This window comes from Falco punctatus (assembly GCF_963210335.1).
Source record: "Falco punctatus genome assembly, chromosome: 9".
NCBI lineage: Eukaryota > Metazoa > Chordata > Aves > Falconiformes > Falconidae > Falco > Falco punctatus.
Window position 1 is genome coordinate 44,961,843 of NC_137589.1, and position 17,848 is coordinate 44,979,690.

A 17,848-nucleotide genomic window follows, 5' to 3' on the forward strand; every position below is an offset into this window, starting at 1 on the left:
TACGGAAAGGACCGGAGCGGTTTACCTCCCTCTCCTTAGCTGGGGGCACAGCTGAAGCAGAAAACCAGGTTTGGGGAAACAGGGGAAGGGGTTTGGATGTGTATGAGTGTTTCGTCAGGGCAGAGGCACCTGTTGGCTCCAGAGGAATTTACCACGAGAGCCAGCAGGATTTATACAACCACTGCGTGAAAACTCAGAGAAAGAAAACGAAATGTAACAAAGCCTCCCGTTAAGGTGGTGTTTTAGTGATTCGTGCTTAAATCCAGCATTTTAGGACCTCACCTGCCTCTGGCTCGCCCTGGCCCTGGGGACCGGCTTTGTTCCCTCCAGCAGGATGCAGGCGAGCGCCAGCCCCTCGGCACTCCCCCAGTTGCCATTCTCGTCTGACATTTCACTTTCCTTCAGGTCCCCTGGCGGGTTCCAGCCTCTTGAGCTACAGGAACTGATGGCTGCTGGACTTTTTCATCCTGCAGAAAATGAGCGGTGTCCACAGGTCACCTCTCCCTGTAGCTGCTCGATAAATTGTTCTGAACCAAGGGGAAGCCCCAGCCCCGTGGGCATCCCCGAGCTCTGGCCGATGGGACTTCAGTGCCTTTAAAACAAAAAACCTGCTTTCTTCTCAGCATTTTCAAGAGGGATTGCCAACAGTAGCAAGGCTATAAGGGAAGAAAAAGGGCTAAAAATACCACAACGAAACCCAAAAGGCAGGCAGGAGGTGCAGATGGTGAGAGACAAGGGCATGGCAGTGCTGCACAGGCACAGGCTGCTTCTCCTCACTATCAATTTTATTTTTATACCAAGGCTACAGTGAAATTTCCTGCTAATAATTCTCCACCTGCAGATGCTGAATGAGCAGCTTGTTGTAAAACTCGGTAGCTGCAACGTTGGCACCATGGGTTAATTGCAATTGGGCACAGCAGTCCCAGCGTGTGCTACTCTTTCAAGATTGTAACTCTTATCATTGCATTCTCCATGCAAATGTTGGTTCTCACAAATTCAAAATTATCTCACCGTTAATATTCTTCATGTATTTGTTGTTTTCTGGAAATATTCCTCAGCTGACCTGCAGGAACTTCTTGGAGATGTTGGCCAAGGACAGGCCCACTCGTGGTGCACGTGGGCATCTTTAAACCCCAGACGAGTTCTCCCAGCACCTGAATAACAAAACATCTCTGTCCTTGAGCCCAACCCTCTGGTTTTCACAGGAACTTTTTGATCAGCACAAACTCCTCTATTACCAACTACAAGGACTCTCTTTCTAAAATAGCCTCCTTATTAACATAAAAAAGTAAATAAAATGCTCAGGTGCCCCTGGGTTCTCACAGTCCAACATAAAGGACCATTTACACTCCTACGCCACACTTCATTTTTCTAATCTCCTTTCATTTTTTTGACACAAATCTGGTAATCAGGTATTAGTGCCGCTGTTGAACTTTACAGAGGATAAAATGCTGTATGATAAAAAACCCCTGGCTGACGGAAAGGCATACACCCCTGACCTCCCCCAGGGTTCGCCACTCTCCTCATGTTAACACGGAGCACATCTGGAGATGTCTCTCGTTTTGATCACTTGGGTTTAAAAGGGAAGAAAAAAAAGAACCTGAAAAATTCTAACAAGTTCACGACACGTATACGTCTTTATAAGAACTAATTATCTGATACCGAAAGACATCAAAGCAAGAGAGGGGACACAAACCCTGACAATTCCGAGGCAGCTTTGTTTTGGGGCTGTTGCTCACTAACCAGCCAACTCCATCCACAGCCCGGCTGCTTCTGACCAACGCGACCACGGGCAAAACAGCCAGCTTGGGAAGGAACCCAGCCAAAGCCGACCCTTCCCCTGCTCACCTGCAGAAAATCTCCCCTTCTGAAGGGCACCGGGTGAGTTCAGAACACAAGCTCTGCCCAGCAATGGTGCGCCCATGATACTCAGGGGGAACCGGAGACTTTGGCACGGGCTGTGAGGTTCAGCCCCGACGGAGCAGCCCAGGATGTGTGTTCAGGTGCTGAACTCACCGCTGAGCCCTGCGTTAAGAGCTGGCTGGGGCTGATCTGTCACATTACTGCACGTACGTCAACTACAGCCATAGCCATACACATATACATATACAGCCACAGCACAAGTCTGCGCTGAGGCCGCACGGGGGTGGTGCGGGCGGCAGTAGCAATATCGGAGTTTTCCAAGCCACAGTGGGTAACAGCTATTGAATGAGACAGCTGAGCCTCCAGCTCAACCACCTCACTGGAAGCACGTGGAGCCACATCTCCCACCTCCAGGGGCTCAGCAATTTGTGTGTATGGGTACAGAGCAAGGAGCCACCGATTCCCAGCTAAATACTGGTAGAAATACCGGTCACAGGGCAGTTACAGGGCTGTAAAGACGCCTGGTCCTGGCACTACCTTTATGCAGCCCTCCATCCATCGTGGCCTGGTTCCTTTGGAAGGTTTTGCTTGTCTCCATAATTCACAGATCTGGAGACATCAGAACAAACAGTTGAGCCAGCGCTGGAAATGAGGACCCCCAGCACATGCTGCAATTCCCCACTTGTGTGCTCATGGCTCAGTGCTACCTAAAGGACCAGCACCTAAGACAGGACTGCAGCACCACCGCACAGCACAAAGCCCTACGGCTTCCACTGAAACCCCAATATCCTGATATTTAAGCTGCGTTTTTACCTTGAAAAGCAATTTGCAAACCCACAGAGCGATTCTGACAAGCCTCACTGGAACCACATGCACTGAGTTTGCCAGAAAGGTGCTGCTACCCATCTGCCAGCCCTGAGCTTCAGGTCGGGTCAATCCCCTTTCACTTCATCATCCCCACGGCTTAAAAACATCCTAGGAGACAACCCGGCTCTCATGTACGCGCTTGCAGGAGCTCCTGCGGCGTGCAGAGCACGCAGGCAGCAGCGGGTGTGAAACCTGACGAGCCTTTGGTGGGTTGAGCCGGAATGTTAATTTGTGATCCAAGACCTTGAAGAAGCCCAGCCCGGCACCCAGAGCCCGAGCGCTGCAGGTATGGCCAGGGGTGCTGTGCGCTGCTTCCGTGCTTCCCAGCCATGCTTAGGGCTGTTGGGAGAGACCAAAGGGAAAAGACAAGCACCCGAGGTCTTCTACAAGTCCTGCTCCAAAAGCTTGGGCAGGAACGATTCTGGCTTTGAAACACAGAACCGTACCTAGCACATCCCGCTCTTATTACATTTCCTGGGTTAATATTTTAATGTGGATTGCTCTCGGTGGCGTGTAGTTCCCAAATAACCTAGGAACTAATTAAAAAAAAAAAAAAAGTATTTGTTTGCAAGTAGACATTAAAAACTTGAAGAAGGTAACAAATACGCAAGAAAAGGAAGAGAACTGAAAGGCTTTGGTTAGAAAATTAAAGTTGTTTGCTATAGCTTGATGGCTTAATCAGTCGATCAATATTGTTCACAGGGCAGGCAGGGAGGGAGCCATGAGCTGTGATGAAAAATGCATGAGGGGACAAGGGAGACTTGGGAGTAGAAAATTAAAAAGTCAGCCTGTTACATTTGTCCAATATTGGCAGAGAAATTAAAGTGGTTTGGGGAGGGGTGCTGGGAGGGAAGGGGGGAGCTGGCTGCAATATGCACTGCGTATCTGCTGCAGGTTCCCTCCACGAGAGAAAATTTCACATTAATTAAGTTGCTTTCTTAGCAAAAAGATGGATTTTGTAACCTTTAGCACTTGCAAGCGCCACAAGCGCAGTAGGTGGGGTTTGCACATGGGAAAATAAAAATGGGATTTCTCCACATCAGGGATGCAATAGAAGGCGGCGCGTTCCGAGGAGGGTAAGTGATACCAAGACGATACTAAGCAGGGTGAGGCAACAACTCTTCCTGCGGTATTAGGGGAGATTAATGTACCGTTGCACTATGAACAACGGTGCTGGAACGATGCAGCTCTGTAACACAGACCACCTGAGCCACGAAAAGCAGCACTGTTGTCTCTGCATGTAGATTAGTTTCCTTTTCTCTCTGTTCCATCGGGCTGCCACTCACTCTGCAGCGGCGCTTGCCTTGCAGAAATAGGTACCAGGAGAAATGCAGTTCTGGAAGGTGCTGTAGAAGAGGTGAGAGCCAACTCCTCCTTAGGGATCATGGTCCTTGCTGTGTGCCTTAGATCTGAGCTGTTTTCTAAGCTGCAACAAACTCCAATGATTAAAAAAACCCAAGGTCGCTCACCCTGCAATTAAATCGCTTTTGTCACCCATCCCTTTTAACCAAGGGTGGAAAAGAAAAATAGTGACACCCAGTACCCAAGCTGCAAAGCTGAGGAAGAAGAACACCAAAACACTGTATTGTGAGAACAGCTTTTTAGCCAGAAGAGATCTCCCGGTTTCTGTTCCTCACACACAAAACTCGGCGTTCCAAGGCATCCTGCTTGCCTTGGAATCCCACCTCGCCATGGCGATCCAGCACCGGCCGTGAGCACTCGGAGCTTCAGGGCAGGAAGCAGAGACACGCACATACTGCATCCAGACCACTGAAGTTCGGAGGCTTTAGAATTTAGACAGTTAAATTCCACTCCCCCAAATGGAAATATTCCACCCTGTTGCACTGAGGACTTGCAGGGACAGAAACCAGTGCTGCTGCCAGGGCCTCTGCAAGGGGGAAGGCTCCCTCTGCCGCAGCTTTCTGGGGGAAGGAACGTGACAAACCCGTTTGCGTGGCGCTTCTGTAAGGCAAGTATTTCTGTTCTGAGGTACCTACAAGTGAATTTCGTGCCTCTTCATCTGGCTCGCCAATTACAGGTTTAAAATTTCAGGCTCAATTAACACAAAGACTGGCTGATGCTGTTTTCTGCAACTAATTATCTCCAAGTGCCAAGACACGATTCCACATAAACTACTTCTATGAACTTCAGGATTTGCGTTCTACACCATTATTTAAGTATAAACAGAACGGAGCAGACAGCAGTGCCTGAAGCAGGTTGGATATCATATTATGACCTTTTTATTAATAAAAAAAAATGCTTACACTATCAGAAACCCAGGGCTTTAATTAGCACAGTAACAGGACAGATAGCAGTGCTGCTTATTTACAAGGCGCTCTCTCATCCAAGATGCACACACTGTTCTGTCTTGGGTGATCTTTGTACTGAGAAGGCTACTTGGGTCAGATAATAGTGCGGAAAGTTTTCAGTAGGTAACTCCACTGCAGCTGGGTGTGAAATGGCCATTATCCCACTGCTACGGCAATGCACCTGTTTGGTGATTAGGAATAACCAAAACAAGTTGGGAAAAAAAAAAAAAGCATCAGATCTCACTTACCAACACCCTCAAAGAAGAATATGCTCATTCTTCATAGACAATGTTGCATCTCCAAAGGAAGTCACGAACACGTATTTTCTTTCAAATTCCTCTTTTATATGAGCCAGTCTTGCACAGATTTCTACAGCCAGAAAGCTGAAATTCCCACATCACACGCTGTCCTCGCAGGAAGAAGCTGCTGCCTTTGGGAGCTCAGTCTTTTACGTTACCAGCAAACACAGTTAACTTAGTATCATGCAAATATAGGGTGATACTCAAGCTTCTTCATTTTTCAGTTTCCACAGCTAAGGAACAGGTTGTTTCATAAATGCTGTAGAGTCAAATTAAATTAAACAAGTGCTTTAAAGTCTCTGAATCCCTTATTTCAATCAGCTGCCAAAAAAAGGGTCCCTCCCCTTCCTGCCCCATTTTTGTGTCCTCCCTATCCCCTTCTCTATACTAAATCTGATTAACTTCACCCAGCGTTCCTTGCTGAAAACCAAACCAAACTTTGCCACCGCCAAAGCCTCCGAGATGAGCATTTTTCCTTTCTGCCACAGAAGCTTTTCACACAGGCAGAAGGAAGCTCAAAAATTAGCCTGCAGCACTGTACCTTAGTGTCGATTTATTTGAAAATTAACTGAGTGACAAAGCTCCTCCAGACCTCCCCTTACCAGCTCCCAAAAGCAACCTTATTACCCAAGCCTTTGTGGCTTGTAAAAGAAACAAGAGTGTGCTAGTGGGAATGACAGCAGAATCAATCAAACTGGCTATCAGGAGATGACAGATGAAACTCACAGGCCTCAAGAAAGTACCAGAGAAGACACTTAACCTGCTCCAGCCCCAGGGCAGTGAGCGTTCAGCTGGGACGGGACTAGGGACCTTCCCGTCTTTAGGCGAAGATAATGATGGCTGAGGCTCGCAGAAGCCGAATACTCCCACCTATGCCAAGTGCAACTGTTCCTGGGAGGGATCTTCCTCTTCGCTGGCATGTTGCATGTACATTTTAAATCATTTAGGAAACATGCTGTACATCTCTGCACTGCAGAAGCTGTGTTTAGGGCTGAATTGTTTTACTACTTTCAGTTCTGAACCATGATGAATTATACACACTGTCACTGCTCATCACACATTTTCTAACCACTTAATACACACAGATTTTGCTAGCATTTTTCATTACAATTTTAGTAAAGGGAAACATCTGTTTCCCCCTGCTTTAGAAAGTACACTGCATCTTCCAAGCTGCCACAGGCCTTTGAAATTCCATGTTTAATCAATGCCATAATCTCTTCCAGAAAAAAAACCCTCAGCAGTCAGATAAGAAGCCTTGCAACAACCACCCCCATCACATCAGCATGCATGTTTAAATGTTTCCAGTATTTCTAAAAAAAAAAAAAAAAAAAAAAAAAAAAGAGCAGCATTGAAAAATCCACAGCAAACCCAAGGATTTTGTTGATCAAATAATGAAATATATAGCACAAACTCTGGAATACAAAATTTATTTTGAGCTTATAAAAGTCTTCCACATTGTAAACTCTGTCACCAAGCGCAAACTGTGCACAGATATTTTCATTAAGGTTTACAATAACGATGATCACTGCCAGACCTCCCCAGACACATCACTTCAGCTCGGAAGCATCAAGCAATCATACACAGCTTCTTACCGTGTTCTCCAAAATGCATCAGTCTGACACGTGCCTTGCAGGCTGAAAAGAGTCAAATGTTACCAGCACAACCTCCCTACTTAGCACAGGATGAAAGGTTCAGGAACGGAACCACCCATGAAACCATCAGCTCTACTACAAGCACAACTGATTGTTCACTCGTGTTACCAACGGCTGGGCTACTATTGCCTGCAAGTATCATGAAAAGCTTCAAGTGTTCGGAAATCCCTCCACGTGGGTGGCAGGCCATCCTGCAGAAACTTTCCGCAGCGCTGGCATGGAGCCTGGAACAGCTTTATGTAACTTCTTAACCAGGTCTAAAAGGAAAAGGGAGAGAAATTCAGAAAACTGGATACGGACGTTCCCCTTTGTCATCATTCTTGTCAAACAGTGATAGCAAGGACAGACAATGTACTTTGGTGAGGCCCCAGTGAGGTATACAGTGATTTTATAAACAGAAACACGCTGAAGATTACAAGGTCACTGTATAGCTGAATTCCCACTTTATTAATCATCTTTTGCTTTTCTAGTCACTTAAGCAAATTTGTTAGTAGAAATTCACGTGCTCTGGGGAGGAGGCATTTGCAGCTAGAGTCATGACGGAAGGCAAGTATTGTAATGCTCCTCATACTTTTACTGGAATATAATTGTTCTTGATGGGTACCTTCTTCAACCAAATATTGGTTTGTCTCTTCCTATGATCATCTATCACACCCCTGCTGCAATCACACTGCAACAGTCTGAACTCTTCACAGCTGAAGACAGAAGGACCTTCACGGCAAGCTAACTAACTTCCTCTCTAATGCAATTTGAAAATCAATACTCGTTGGTCATAAAAATACTGTACCATTTTAAATCTGATTACACTGATAGATAGATAAAATAAATAAATATATATTTTTAAAAAGGCTAGTGCTGAACACCACAGAGTAAGTTCAGGTGTTCCTAGGTAAAGCTCCTGCCTCTGAAGTAGATGGTTCCCATTGTCATATATAGCCATGAGCACTACATAACTCAATTCCCAACTCAAGGAGATACGCAACTAAAAACCACCTAGACCAGCAGATTTATACTGTGAAGGATGCACATGAATCTTGTCATTTAAAGTCCTATTGAATTACATCGATAAGAGAAAATTGTGCTCTGAAGAAGAGGTCAGATGAGTTTATTGAAACAAATCCTTCCATCTTCACCAGAGCCTTCTCTATAGCAACCAAACTTTTGGCTGTCAATAACTCTCCTCCTAAAGAACTAGATCTTCTCTGGGTTTAGCAGTAAATATGGAGACAAGGGCAACAGAACACTACAAGTAAATTGCTGTTATTTACTTCAGTTTGGATGGGCTTTGCTTGCACTACAGAGAAATTGAATTTTCTGAACCATAATACAAAAATAGGTAAATGAAGTTAAATTGTGCACTTGAGACACCTGTTGACAGGGGGAAAAAAAAACACCCAACAAGCCAAATGCGTTCTTTATTCCCATCAGAAAATTAGGGCTTCACTACACCCTGTCACGTGGATTGAACAACTGACACGTGAAAGGAGCAACATATTGATGCTCCTGGTGTACATCTGGTTTTGCTTTCATAAAAGTTTTAGTAGTGTTTTATCAAATCAATAAGGCAGGTCCAGGGCTTAAACAAATGTGCTACCCATTTTATTAAACATTAATTTTCAGAAACATGTCGAACATGGATTTGACCAGTAGAAGCTGCTTTCACCTTTCAAAACCTATTATTTTAAGATACACTCCAAGAGAAAAGCCCTTTGCAAATCTCTCATCTTAGCGGCGTTTTTACTAAACAAACAAGCCAGCACAGCAAGTAAGGGAGCCTGACTGTTCTGAAATTACACAGCGGGAATTTAAGATGTAAAAAGAACCAGTGCTCCTGTACACACTTAAATACGGTGAATGGCAACATGAGATGTTTGTTTCCACAGGTCTCAATTCTATTGCTCCAGGTGAAGGGCTAACGGAATGGACGTAAATGAAGGGAAAAGTCTGGATTGCAGAGGAAACCTCTCCCAAAAGCCTCCTCTGCGAGGCCGCAGCAGAGAGAACAGCAAGTCTCCGCTGCCAAAATTCATCCCGGTAGAAGGAATTCCAAATCATAAACCCTTGTTCTCACCCTCTGGTTAACAGGGTTGCTTATATGCAAGTTTATTTCACAAATACAATTCTAAATACAAACTGAACTAAAGGCAATAAACTTGAATCTGCCTATCAAAGTAGGGTAGTATTTGATTAACTTTATTCGGTAAGAAAACAGCTGAATAGTTCAGGAAGCCTTTCCTCAGTTCTCAAAACCACCTGCTGTTGTGCTGGGTGAGGACCAGCAGTTCCTCAGGAACAACGTTTGGGCTGAGAGCAGACACAGCAAAATGGACTCTCCCCCATTGTGTTGCTGCCTCCCATCCTTCTCCAACTAACGCACCTCACTTCCCATACTGGGCAAGCTGACAAGCAAGCTGCCTCAGCTGGAACACACTAACAGGGAATTTCTTCTTACCGGGGAGCTTCCAGCGGAGCAGACTGTCTATGTCCACAACTCAACTCCCTGCACAGCACAAACAGTGTGGAAGAGCTGGGCCATAACAAAGAATTTGGCTGAGAGAGTTTTTCCAACTGCCTTTAGAGATGAGCCAGCCCAGCTTTGCAAATTGGAATCATCAAGCTAATAGTGAGACCTGTGACAGAAGAACCGTGTACAGCTCAGTCTTCCAACACCAATTACCCCAGGGTAATCAGAACGAATTCTTCATCCTTGTCCAGGTATGGGATACAAAGAACTACAGTCAAGCTCTACTGCCAAGCTTGTTTAAACAGGGGAAACTGCAACTGCATCGGAACTGCCTGATGTCAATCACTGCAAGCATGCTGAAGTCTACGTGGGAAAATGTATTTTCCAATACACTTACCATGAACGATCTAACTACCACATCTGGCATCTGAGGCAGCTGGTAGTGCAATAGGGCAGTGGTCGCATGATCTGTCACCTGCATCAGGCAAAAGGAGAACACACCCTTATTCATTCTGTATTTCGGACAAAGCAGTGTTTATCTGCAGGAAAACACTATATTCCACAGGGATGTCCAAACCAAGGATTACATGACTGTGAAGACATTCTCAAAGTAATTTTGAGTAGCTTTTGCCAGCTAGTTTCCATTCCCTCTGCCAATGTCACACAAGAATCAGCTGAAGCAATCGTGATAAATAACTGTATGCACACAGTAAAATCAAACACACCTTTGAAGTTCATAAACATAATAAAACCTAATAGCGTGGTAGAAGAATCCAAACCAGTGGCTAATGTGAGCCAAGTGATGAGGAAGGCATCCAGCTCTATGCCACATGGAACAACACTGAACTAAAATGCTTCTCTTCCCACTTTGAACTACCAACCCAGCCATAAAAAGGAAAAAAATAATCTCCTGTACCACATAAAATAGAAGCATCCATAACAAATAATTTGCCTAACTTTCAAATACCTACAGCGTAAGAGCAGAATCTATGCTTCTGTGATTAAAATCCCATGTATTCTGTGAAATCACAAAGAAGGAAAGTCACTAAACAAACTATGTCAGAGGAAAGCACTTCGGTCCTCTCTTCTTATGTTCTCATTATTTGCTTTGGGCATTTCTATAGACAATATATTCTCTCAACCTATGCAGATTTGCTCAACAAAAGAAAAATCATTGTCAATAATGTAGCTAAATTAAATACTTCTGGAAAACTAACATATCAGCATAAGGGTTATGACTTCCAAAAAACTCAACGCTTTGATTTTGGTCTGTTTTATTTTAAAAAAATAATTCCAAACCACCAGAATAAAATACCTCAATTTGAAAATGCATTTTAACAGAAAAAATTAGTATGCTCCTCTCCATTTTTTGGGAGATTTGGGAGACAAATGGGAAACCTTAAAATATTTAACTCTTACAGTCCTACTTCAGTTTGCTTACATTGAACAAACAGGCTTCGAGCTCCGTTTCATTTCCTCTGAAACCAGGAATCGATTAACATGATTATGCTTGATAAATACTTGCACTACTGAAAGATTTCTGATAGAAAGCTTTTTAATTTCCAAGACGGGGCCTTAACAAGATCTTACATCTGGGAATTACTGCTAGACGCGATACATATAAAATATCGATTTATAATAACACGAATAGTCAAAGAAAAATCGGGAGAACTAACGCTTCGGTAGAGTTTTGGGTAGGTGTTTGTTTGTTGCTTTTTTTTTTTTTAATTATTACTATTTTTCAATTACTCTGGAAGGGGACAGTTTCTGACAGCCGTGATACAATTCACTAATTGTGAATACAATTCACTGAGCCTGTCAGGCTTCCCAAGTTACTAGCCCAGTCAACAACTCGCTGTCCAGAACTCAGAAGTTCTAGGCTCAATGTAGAAACTATTGGCAAAATTCTTTGAGCTGGACTACTAAAGAACTCGAAACAACACAACCCCAAGAGCTCTTTCACATCTTGTAAATCCATTAATGGTCCTCATTGGTAATATCAAAGCATCCAACAAACAACGTCCTTGTCTAGTTAGTGATTAAATTGTATTTTCTAGATTTAACGTGGAGAAGTAGTGCTCTTCTCAGGGTTTGTCCATATACTACAGGACATTTTGACTAAGACAAAGTGTGAACGGAAATTACAATTGCTATTCCCAGCTAACTCCACTTGTTCCCGATTTGTAGTCAGTCTAATTCAGCAATGTGAATTGTGCTGAAGCACTCAAACTTTCACTGGAGAAAGAGGCTCATGCTTGAAGCTATTCAGGGAGGTGAAGCTGTAAAAGATATATTCCTGAATAAATCTATGTACAGACAGGCTCTAATTCACACCATACAAACTTCCTCCGCACAACACTACATCAAATCAGTCTGGCCTACACTGAATCCAGTTTAAGTTGTACTACAATTTTAGAAACAAATTCTGTTCCCCATCATTCGTGCACAACTAACTCCAAAAGAAGCCCCATTCAGTGTGAATAAGGACATGTGATTCTGACATTTGGCAGGGAAAACTTTTGGGACCATGCACATTCTGGTGAGTTTGCAAAAATATTCACAAAATGGACCTCAGCCTGCTTAAGGCACTTACATGTTACCATAGGAAAAAAAAATAATCAGAAACAACATGATTAACTGTGCATTAATAGCACAGCATAAGTCAAATCAGTAATTTCTTTTAAAACACATCTCATGTAGTATTCAGAAATGACTACAATCCAAGCCCTACTACGTGATTTTTTTTTCTTTTAAGATGGTGCTTTTATAGGATAGTACCAGACATGTCAAAGAATAGAAAGTTCTGAAGATATTTATGAGCAGCCGCTCTCCTTCTGCTATATTTCTACTTCTAACAAACTGTAATATTTTTTTTCCTGAAAAACAAAGTTGCTTTCTGTTGGCACTGAAGAAAGTTGCTATAAAAAAAAATTCTGCTATTAACAAATTTAAATTGACTGGCCACTCTGGCAAAGTTGCACATATGCTGTTCCTATTGTAATGTAAAGCTAATGAGATTCCACAGGGAGATAAAAGCCATCCCAGCATTGCTAGAACACTAATAATGTTTTCTGAACAAAAAGGAGGCGATTTCTACCATAAGCAAGTGCTAATAAAGTGCTTCCAAAAAAGATCAAAGTAGGTGTCAAATCTGAGGAAGAGGATTAGGGGAATGACACCCCCCCCCCCCCCTCAGCCCAGCAGAGAACATGATGTCAAACAGAAAAGAGCTGGACAAATGATAAACTGGCCAGTGCACGGGAGTGAAGGAAGAATTAACCCCCCCCAAGATAACAGAGATGATGAAAGAGGGCACAAACTGGCCAAGATTAAAAAAGAGGGGGGCGGGGGGGAAGAAAAGAGGAGGGGGAAAAAAGATAAAAAAAAAAAATAATAAAAAAAAGATCAATACTCAGCTTTACTAATGGCGATACAATTCCACACCAAAGCAAAGCAAAACAAACGGCATATGCGCCAGCTCGCTTAAGGGACACGTTTTTTTCTTCCAGCCAAGCTGGAATCACAAACTAATTTATTCTGGATGGAGGATGACATCTTGTACATTTTGGAGTTTTATTTTATTAACTTCACTTTTATTGCTCTATTTTACCTAGTGCTATCTAAGTTATCAGTCACTTTCTAATTTCCCTGCCTCTTTTTAGATGGGAACATATTCAGGAGAGCACACACTGATTGGGATAGCTGTTGCTCTGGACCCTGAAATAGATTTTCAAGAGATTTTGCAGAAAAGCTCAGTATTTCACAATTCATATATTGAAAAGAGTTTTTGTCCCCAAAAAAGGCAAGACAAGGCAATCTCCTGACACATAATTTTGCTAAATAAAATAGCTATTGTTTAACTAAGGACTTTGACACGGAGCAAAAGAGACTTCAGTTACATGGGAGGGGGGTGGGAATCTGGCAAAGAGACTCAATTTGAACAGGAAAACTTCCCTTCTTGTTAACAGCTAATTATATTGCCTGAGATTTTCTTTTCCTCTTCCTTTTTGCTTCCAAATTCAAGTTGACTACAACCATGAACTTCTTACATGCACCTCTGTTCCCCCATCCGGGGCACCGTACACATCAGGAATACAAACCAGACTGATATGGATCAAACCTAATCTTTGTTGCGACGTTGTGCAAATTAAATCCTATGTACTTGTCACTCTTGGCGAACAAGCAGACGAGCGGGGCTGCCTGGTCACCGGCCGTGGCAGGAAGCCACCTGCTGCACCCACACTGCTGCTCTGTGGCACCGGAGGGCTGGGGGCTCCCGACTTCCCTCTTGCAGCTGCCTGCTCCGTCAAGTTATAAATAGCTCATGAGACCAGCACCCAGGGGCAAGCTGAAAACAAAGCTGCTGTTATTTGTCTCAACCGAGCCAGCAGCACTCATTTCTAGAGAATGCCTTTACCCACTTGATGGTACTGCTCTGCTGAAATGTGCTTTCCAAAGGTGACACATCCAAAAAAAAATGGCATTATTGGGCCCTGATGATACTTGTTAGTCACATAGCATTCCCCAAACTGAAAATTCATTTAAAAGAAACCCAAACAACCAGCATTCTACAATTCACAGGCTGAGGAAGCTGAACAAGTGCTTCCTCTAACTGGAATAAGGGGCACGAAAGCAAACACCTATGGCACAGTTTTTCCCCACCATAGACTACGTATGGTCCATAAACATATGAAGCTACAGGGCACAAAAACTAAACCATAAAAATACAAACATCACACGACTACATTATAGAAGATGTTTCTCCTACCTTATCTTGCTGCCAGTAAATATGCTTTGCAAAAATAGGTGCAAAACTTCCTTTAAGAGTCATAACTTTCCTTGCCACTTACTTATTAGTTTATTCCCTCAAGTATGGCACTGACAACTCCATCTAATATAAAGGGATTCTCTAAACCCCCTGGAAGTTTTCTGTTTTTTGTTCGGGTTTTTGTTTGTTTGTTTTTTTTTAAACCCTGCTAAGTTCATGGCCTTAACAGTAGCCTGTAGCAATAAGTTCTCGAGGATGATCACAGCACTAAAAGAAAAAAAAGCGTGGGAACAGGGCTGTTATTTTATTAGTGTTTAGACCTTTTATTGTGTGGAAATGAGTGCCTTTGTTCGTTTCCAAGGATTGCCATTACTCAATCTTCTCTCCAGGAACACATCTGAATCTCTCTGGAGGGAATCTGGTGCACAGAACCTGGTGCCCAAGAGGCACTTGGAAGGATGACAGATGGTGCCTCTATGAACAGGTACTGATGAACTCCACACAAATCCTTTACAAACCCTTCCTCACTCCCAATTCACTAGTCTGAGGCGTAAAATTTATCACTTGTTTTCAGAGCTCACAGAGGGTTTTTTTTCACTTGTTCTGCTTATTTGGACTGGGTCATAAAAATTCTGTTTTGCCTAAGGAGTCTTTGAACCGGGCCAAGTACTGATCCCGCACAGGAGCAACCATGCAGGTGACCCTGGAACAGTCCATCTCCTCTCCTTGAACAGACATCATCAATAGCCCAATATCTGTCTCATGCATGCATTCATCCTGCACGTGATTTTATTCTCAGATTATTGACAAGAATACATCTTCATACATTACAATACTTATGTGCCCTTGTAGTGGTGAAAATTGTGCTCCCAAGTTCCGTCGCTTTGGGATCACGCAGCTCACAAACAGCTGGATAGGCACAAACAGCTTCTCAAAGTTGAGGTCAAAACGTGCCTTGGGAAGAAGCATATCAAGCCAAAACAAAGCAGTCTGCAGCATGCTAAAATTGATAGACTGTTTAGGTGAAAATAAGAATGGGATCCTCAGGTCAGAATGAAAAATATGGGTTTAAAGCCTACACAGATGGCTTAAACAGCCAAATTGATTATTACACAACAAACCCTGCCATGTTGCTCTTAACTGAGCAGCTTGAGAAATGAAACAATGTTTAGCACCATCTCCCATTTTGATCCACTTGCAGCAGTTCCACTACTCTGCATTTTTGCCTCTTTTTTGAATGCAGAGTTATGAATACTGCACCATTCTCTATAATATGTATTTTTTTTAATCCTCTGCACAGCGACCTGGAACAATGCAGCCCTCACATACACTCTTCTTCTCAGCGAGATTTAAGCCCCCAAATATTCCATTATCTCCTGTTTTGTTCCTCCTCTTGCACCAGTGGATCAAGAGCAGCAAGGTGTTAAAATAAGGAGGTTTAAGATCAAAACAGTTGCCGCTCCTGTGGAGTTTAAATGTCAGATCAACGTGGAAGTCTGAAAAACCTTTTCTTTGCTCCTTGTGCTTTTGCCCTTTCAGTCTTTCCCTCTCTCATTTCCCTGCTCCATTCTCTGAATCTAACCCCGCTGGTGGACTCAATGCCTATAAAGCTTATTCACCCCAGGACCAGATTCAAGGAGTCTCCAGGGAACCTAGAAAATGACTGTACACTTTACCAGTAATGGGCCCTTCGGGAGCCATCCCCCAGCAAATTATACACACTCGGGTATCCTGCCTAATAAGGAGGAGAGAGAAAAGGCTTGCTGACACAGCCAACGTTTGCAAACAAAAAGTCAGGACAAATTTAGCTTTGTTTGACAGGGTTGGATTGAAGATCAGAGGTCTCTGGTCCTTAACCTAGAAAGTCACGCTGCAACCCTGTGAGAATTTGACAGCCCTGCAGCTACCACAGGCAGGTATCTTATGAGCTCCAGATGTTGTTATATTATCATTGAAGACAGAGTTTGAGAACTTGGACCAGCTTTTAAAGCGAAGTGGCCCTGCCCTTCAGAGGGATGACTGATTTTACAGTTGAAGGCAGCAGAGCTGAAAGGGCTACCCAGCCTCCTCAGTGGGAGCAGTTACTCATCTGTGTTTTTCCTTCTCAGTGCAGCACTTCTGTATCGCGTTACTGGTGACTGCCACGAGAAACACATTTCAAGAACGTTCAGATGTGCTCCGACACATTTACTGATGATTTTTTAACGGCATGAAAACATTTGTTCTGAAGATCCTGCAGTACAGATCCTACACTGATAACAGAGCATAATAGTTTCTCTAACACTGCTTTATTTACTTCATTTTACTACTGCTAAATCACTAGTCCCGGGTATTACACATGGATACAAGTGCAGCTTCAGAGAATAAAGACAAAACCAAACGAAAGACAGCACCGCAGAGAAAACTTACTATGCTGAACCACAGCATTTTCTACCATCTGTTTGAAAACTTGACTTAGGTCCTAGCCTTAACTTCTTTAACCATCAGCTCAATAGTACAGCATGTATTGATCAGAAAGTACCATCACCTTGCATTTCTATCACATTTTTCATGCAAGAATCTGAGAGCACTATGCAACCAAGTCAGTAAGAGCTCCTGTGAAGTCAGCAAGTATTACCCCGGCCTATGGGGAGCAGAAAACCGATCCCCAGAAGAGGTTAAGTGGCCCACGGTAACAGTGACAAAGCTGGCAACAAATTGTATAATAGTATAAAAAAAATAAAATGCAGACAGCTGTTCAACCCATTACAGGTAACCCTTTCCCCTGCAGTCTTTTCTTTCTGGCGTTTTTTAGTAAATATTAATACATTTGGTAGTATTTACCAAGACAGAACTGGAGAACAGGATCTTAACATTCAGGTTGTACCACTTTATTTTAGAGAATTAGGAACAGAATAAAGATGCAAATGTATCTGTAATGCAGCCACGCCGGCAGCAGTAAGAGGGGCATTTCACATTTTCTCACTGATTTCTTCCACTTCTGGTCTGAAGGCCATCTCCTGGACCTGAAGAGAAACTTACTCTACGTATTCGTGCTCCCCGAGTCCTCAACTGTGAACTGTACGTTTACTCTACTCTGTTATCTTGCATATTGACAATTAGATAACAAAACCCTCACGATTTCTTACCATTTAGCACAAATTACGGCAATAGGGCTTAACCCTTCCAAGGTATTCTAAGCCAAAACAGCCAGGAAGACAATCTTATGCCCAAACGAGCTTACAACCAAACACGCACATGGGAAAATTGAGATGATGCACTTAATTACAGAACCTTAAATTTATTTCATTGCAAAATCTATTTTAAAGCATACTGTTAAGTTACTAAGATATATGCTGTTTTACTTCCAGCTGTATTACTCTACCTGACACTAAATATTTTTGAGAAGCAAGAAAAAAAAAAGAAAGCATATTTAATCCACTAATCTCTGGGGTGAAGAATCAACTGCAGCAGAATTTTTTCTTCCATGCTAGGCAGAGAGGGAGAGCAACCAACCTCCCCCAAAACTGTTGTTTGATCTCTAGCAGGTTAATATCATAGGTCAAATGTCTTCCCTTCTGAGCGCATCTGAAAACTTGGAAAGAAGATGCACAAATACAGCCAATATGCCATACTTTCGACCCCTG

General features: G+C 43.1%; 1 protein-coding gene across 1 annotated transcript in view; it reads right to left on the reverse strand.

Annotated features, from left to right (window-relative positions):
* Positions 1–6,749: 6,749 nt before the first annotated feature.
* Positions 6,750–17,848, reverse strand: part of MED27 (mediator complex subunit 27) — a 94,219-nt gene continuing 83,120 nt past the window's right edge. Inside the window, exons 7-8 of the mRNA XM_080403042.1 lie at positions 9,852–9,929; positions 6,750–7,247 (exon numbers count right to left, since the gene is read on the reverse strand). Coding sequence (XP_080259168.1) covers positions 7,113–7,247; positions 9,852–9,929 — 213 coding nt within the window. The 3' untranslated portion in view covers positions 6,750–7,112. The remainder of the gene's footprint in view (positions 7,248–9,851; positions 9,930–17,848) is intronic.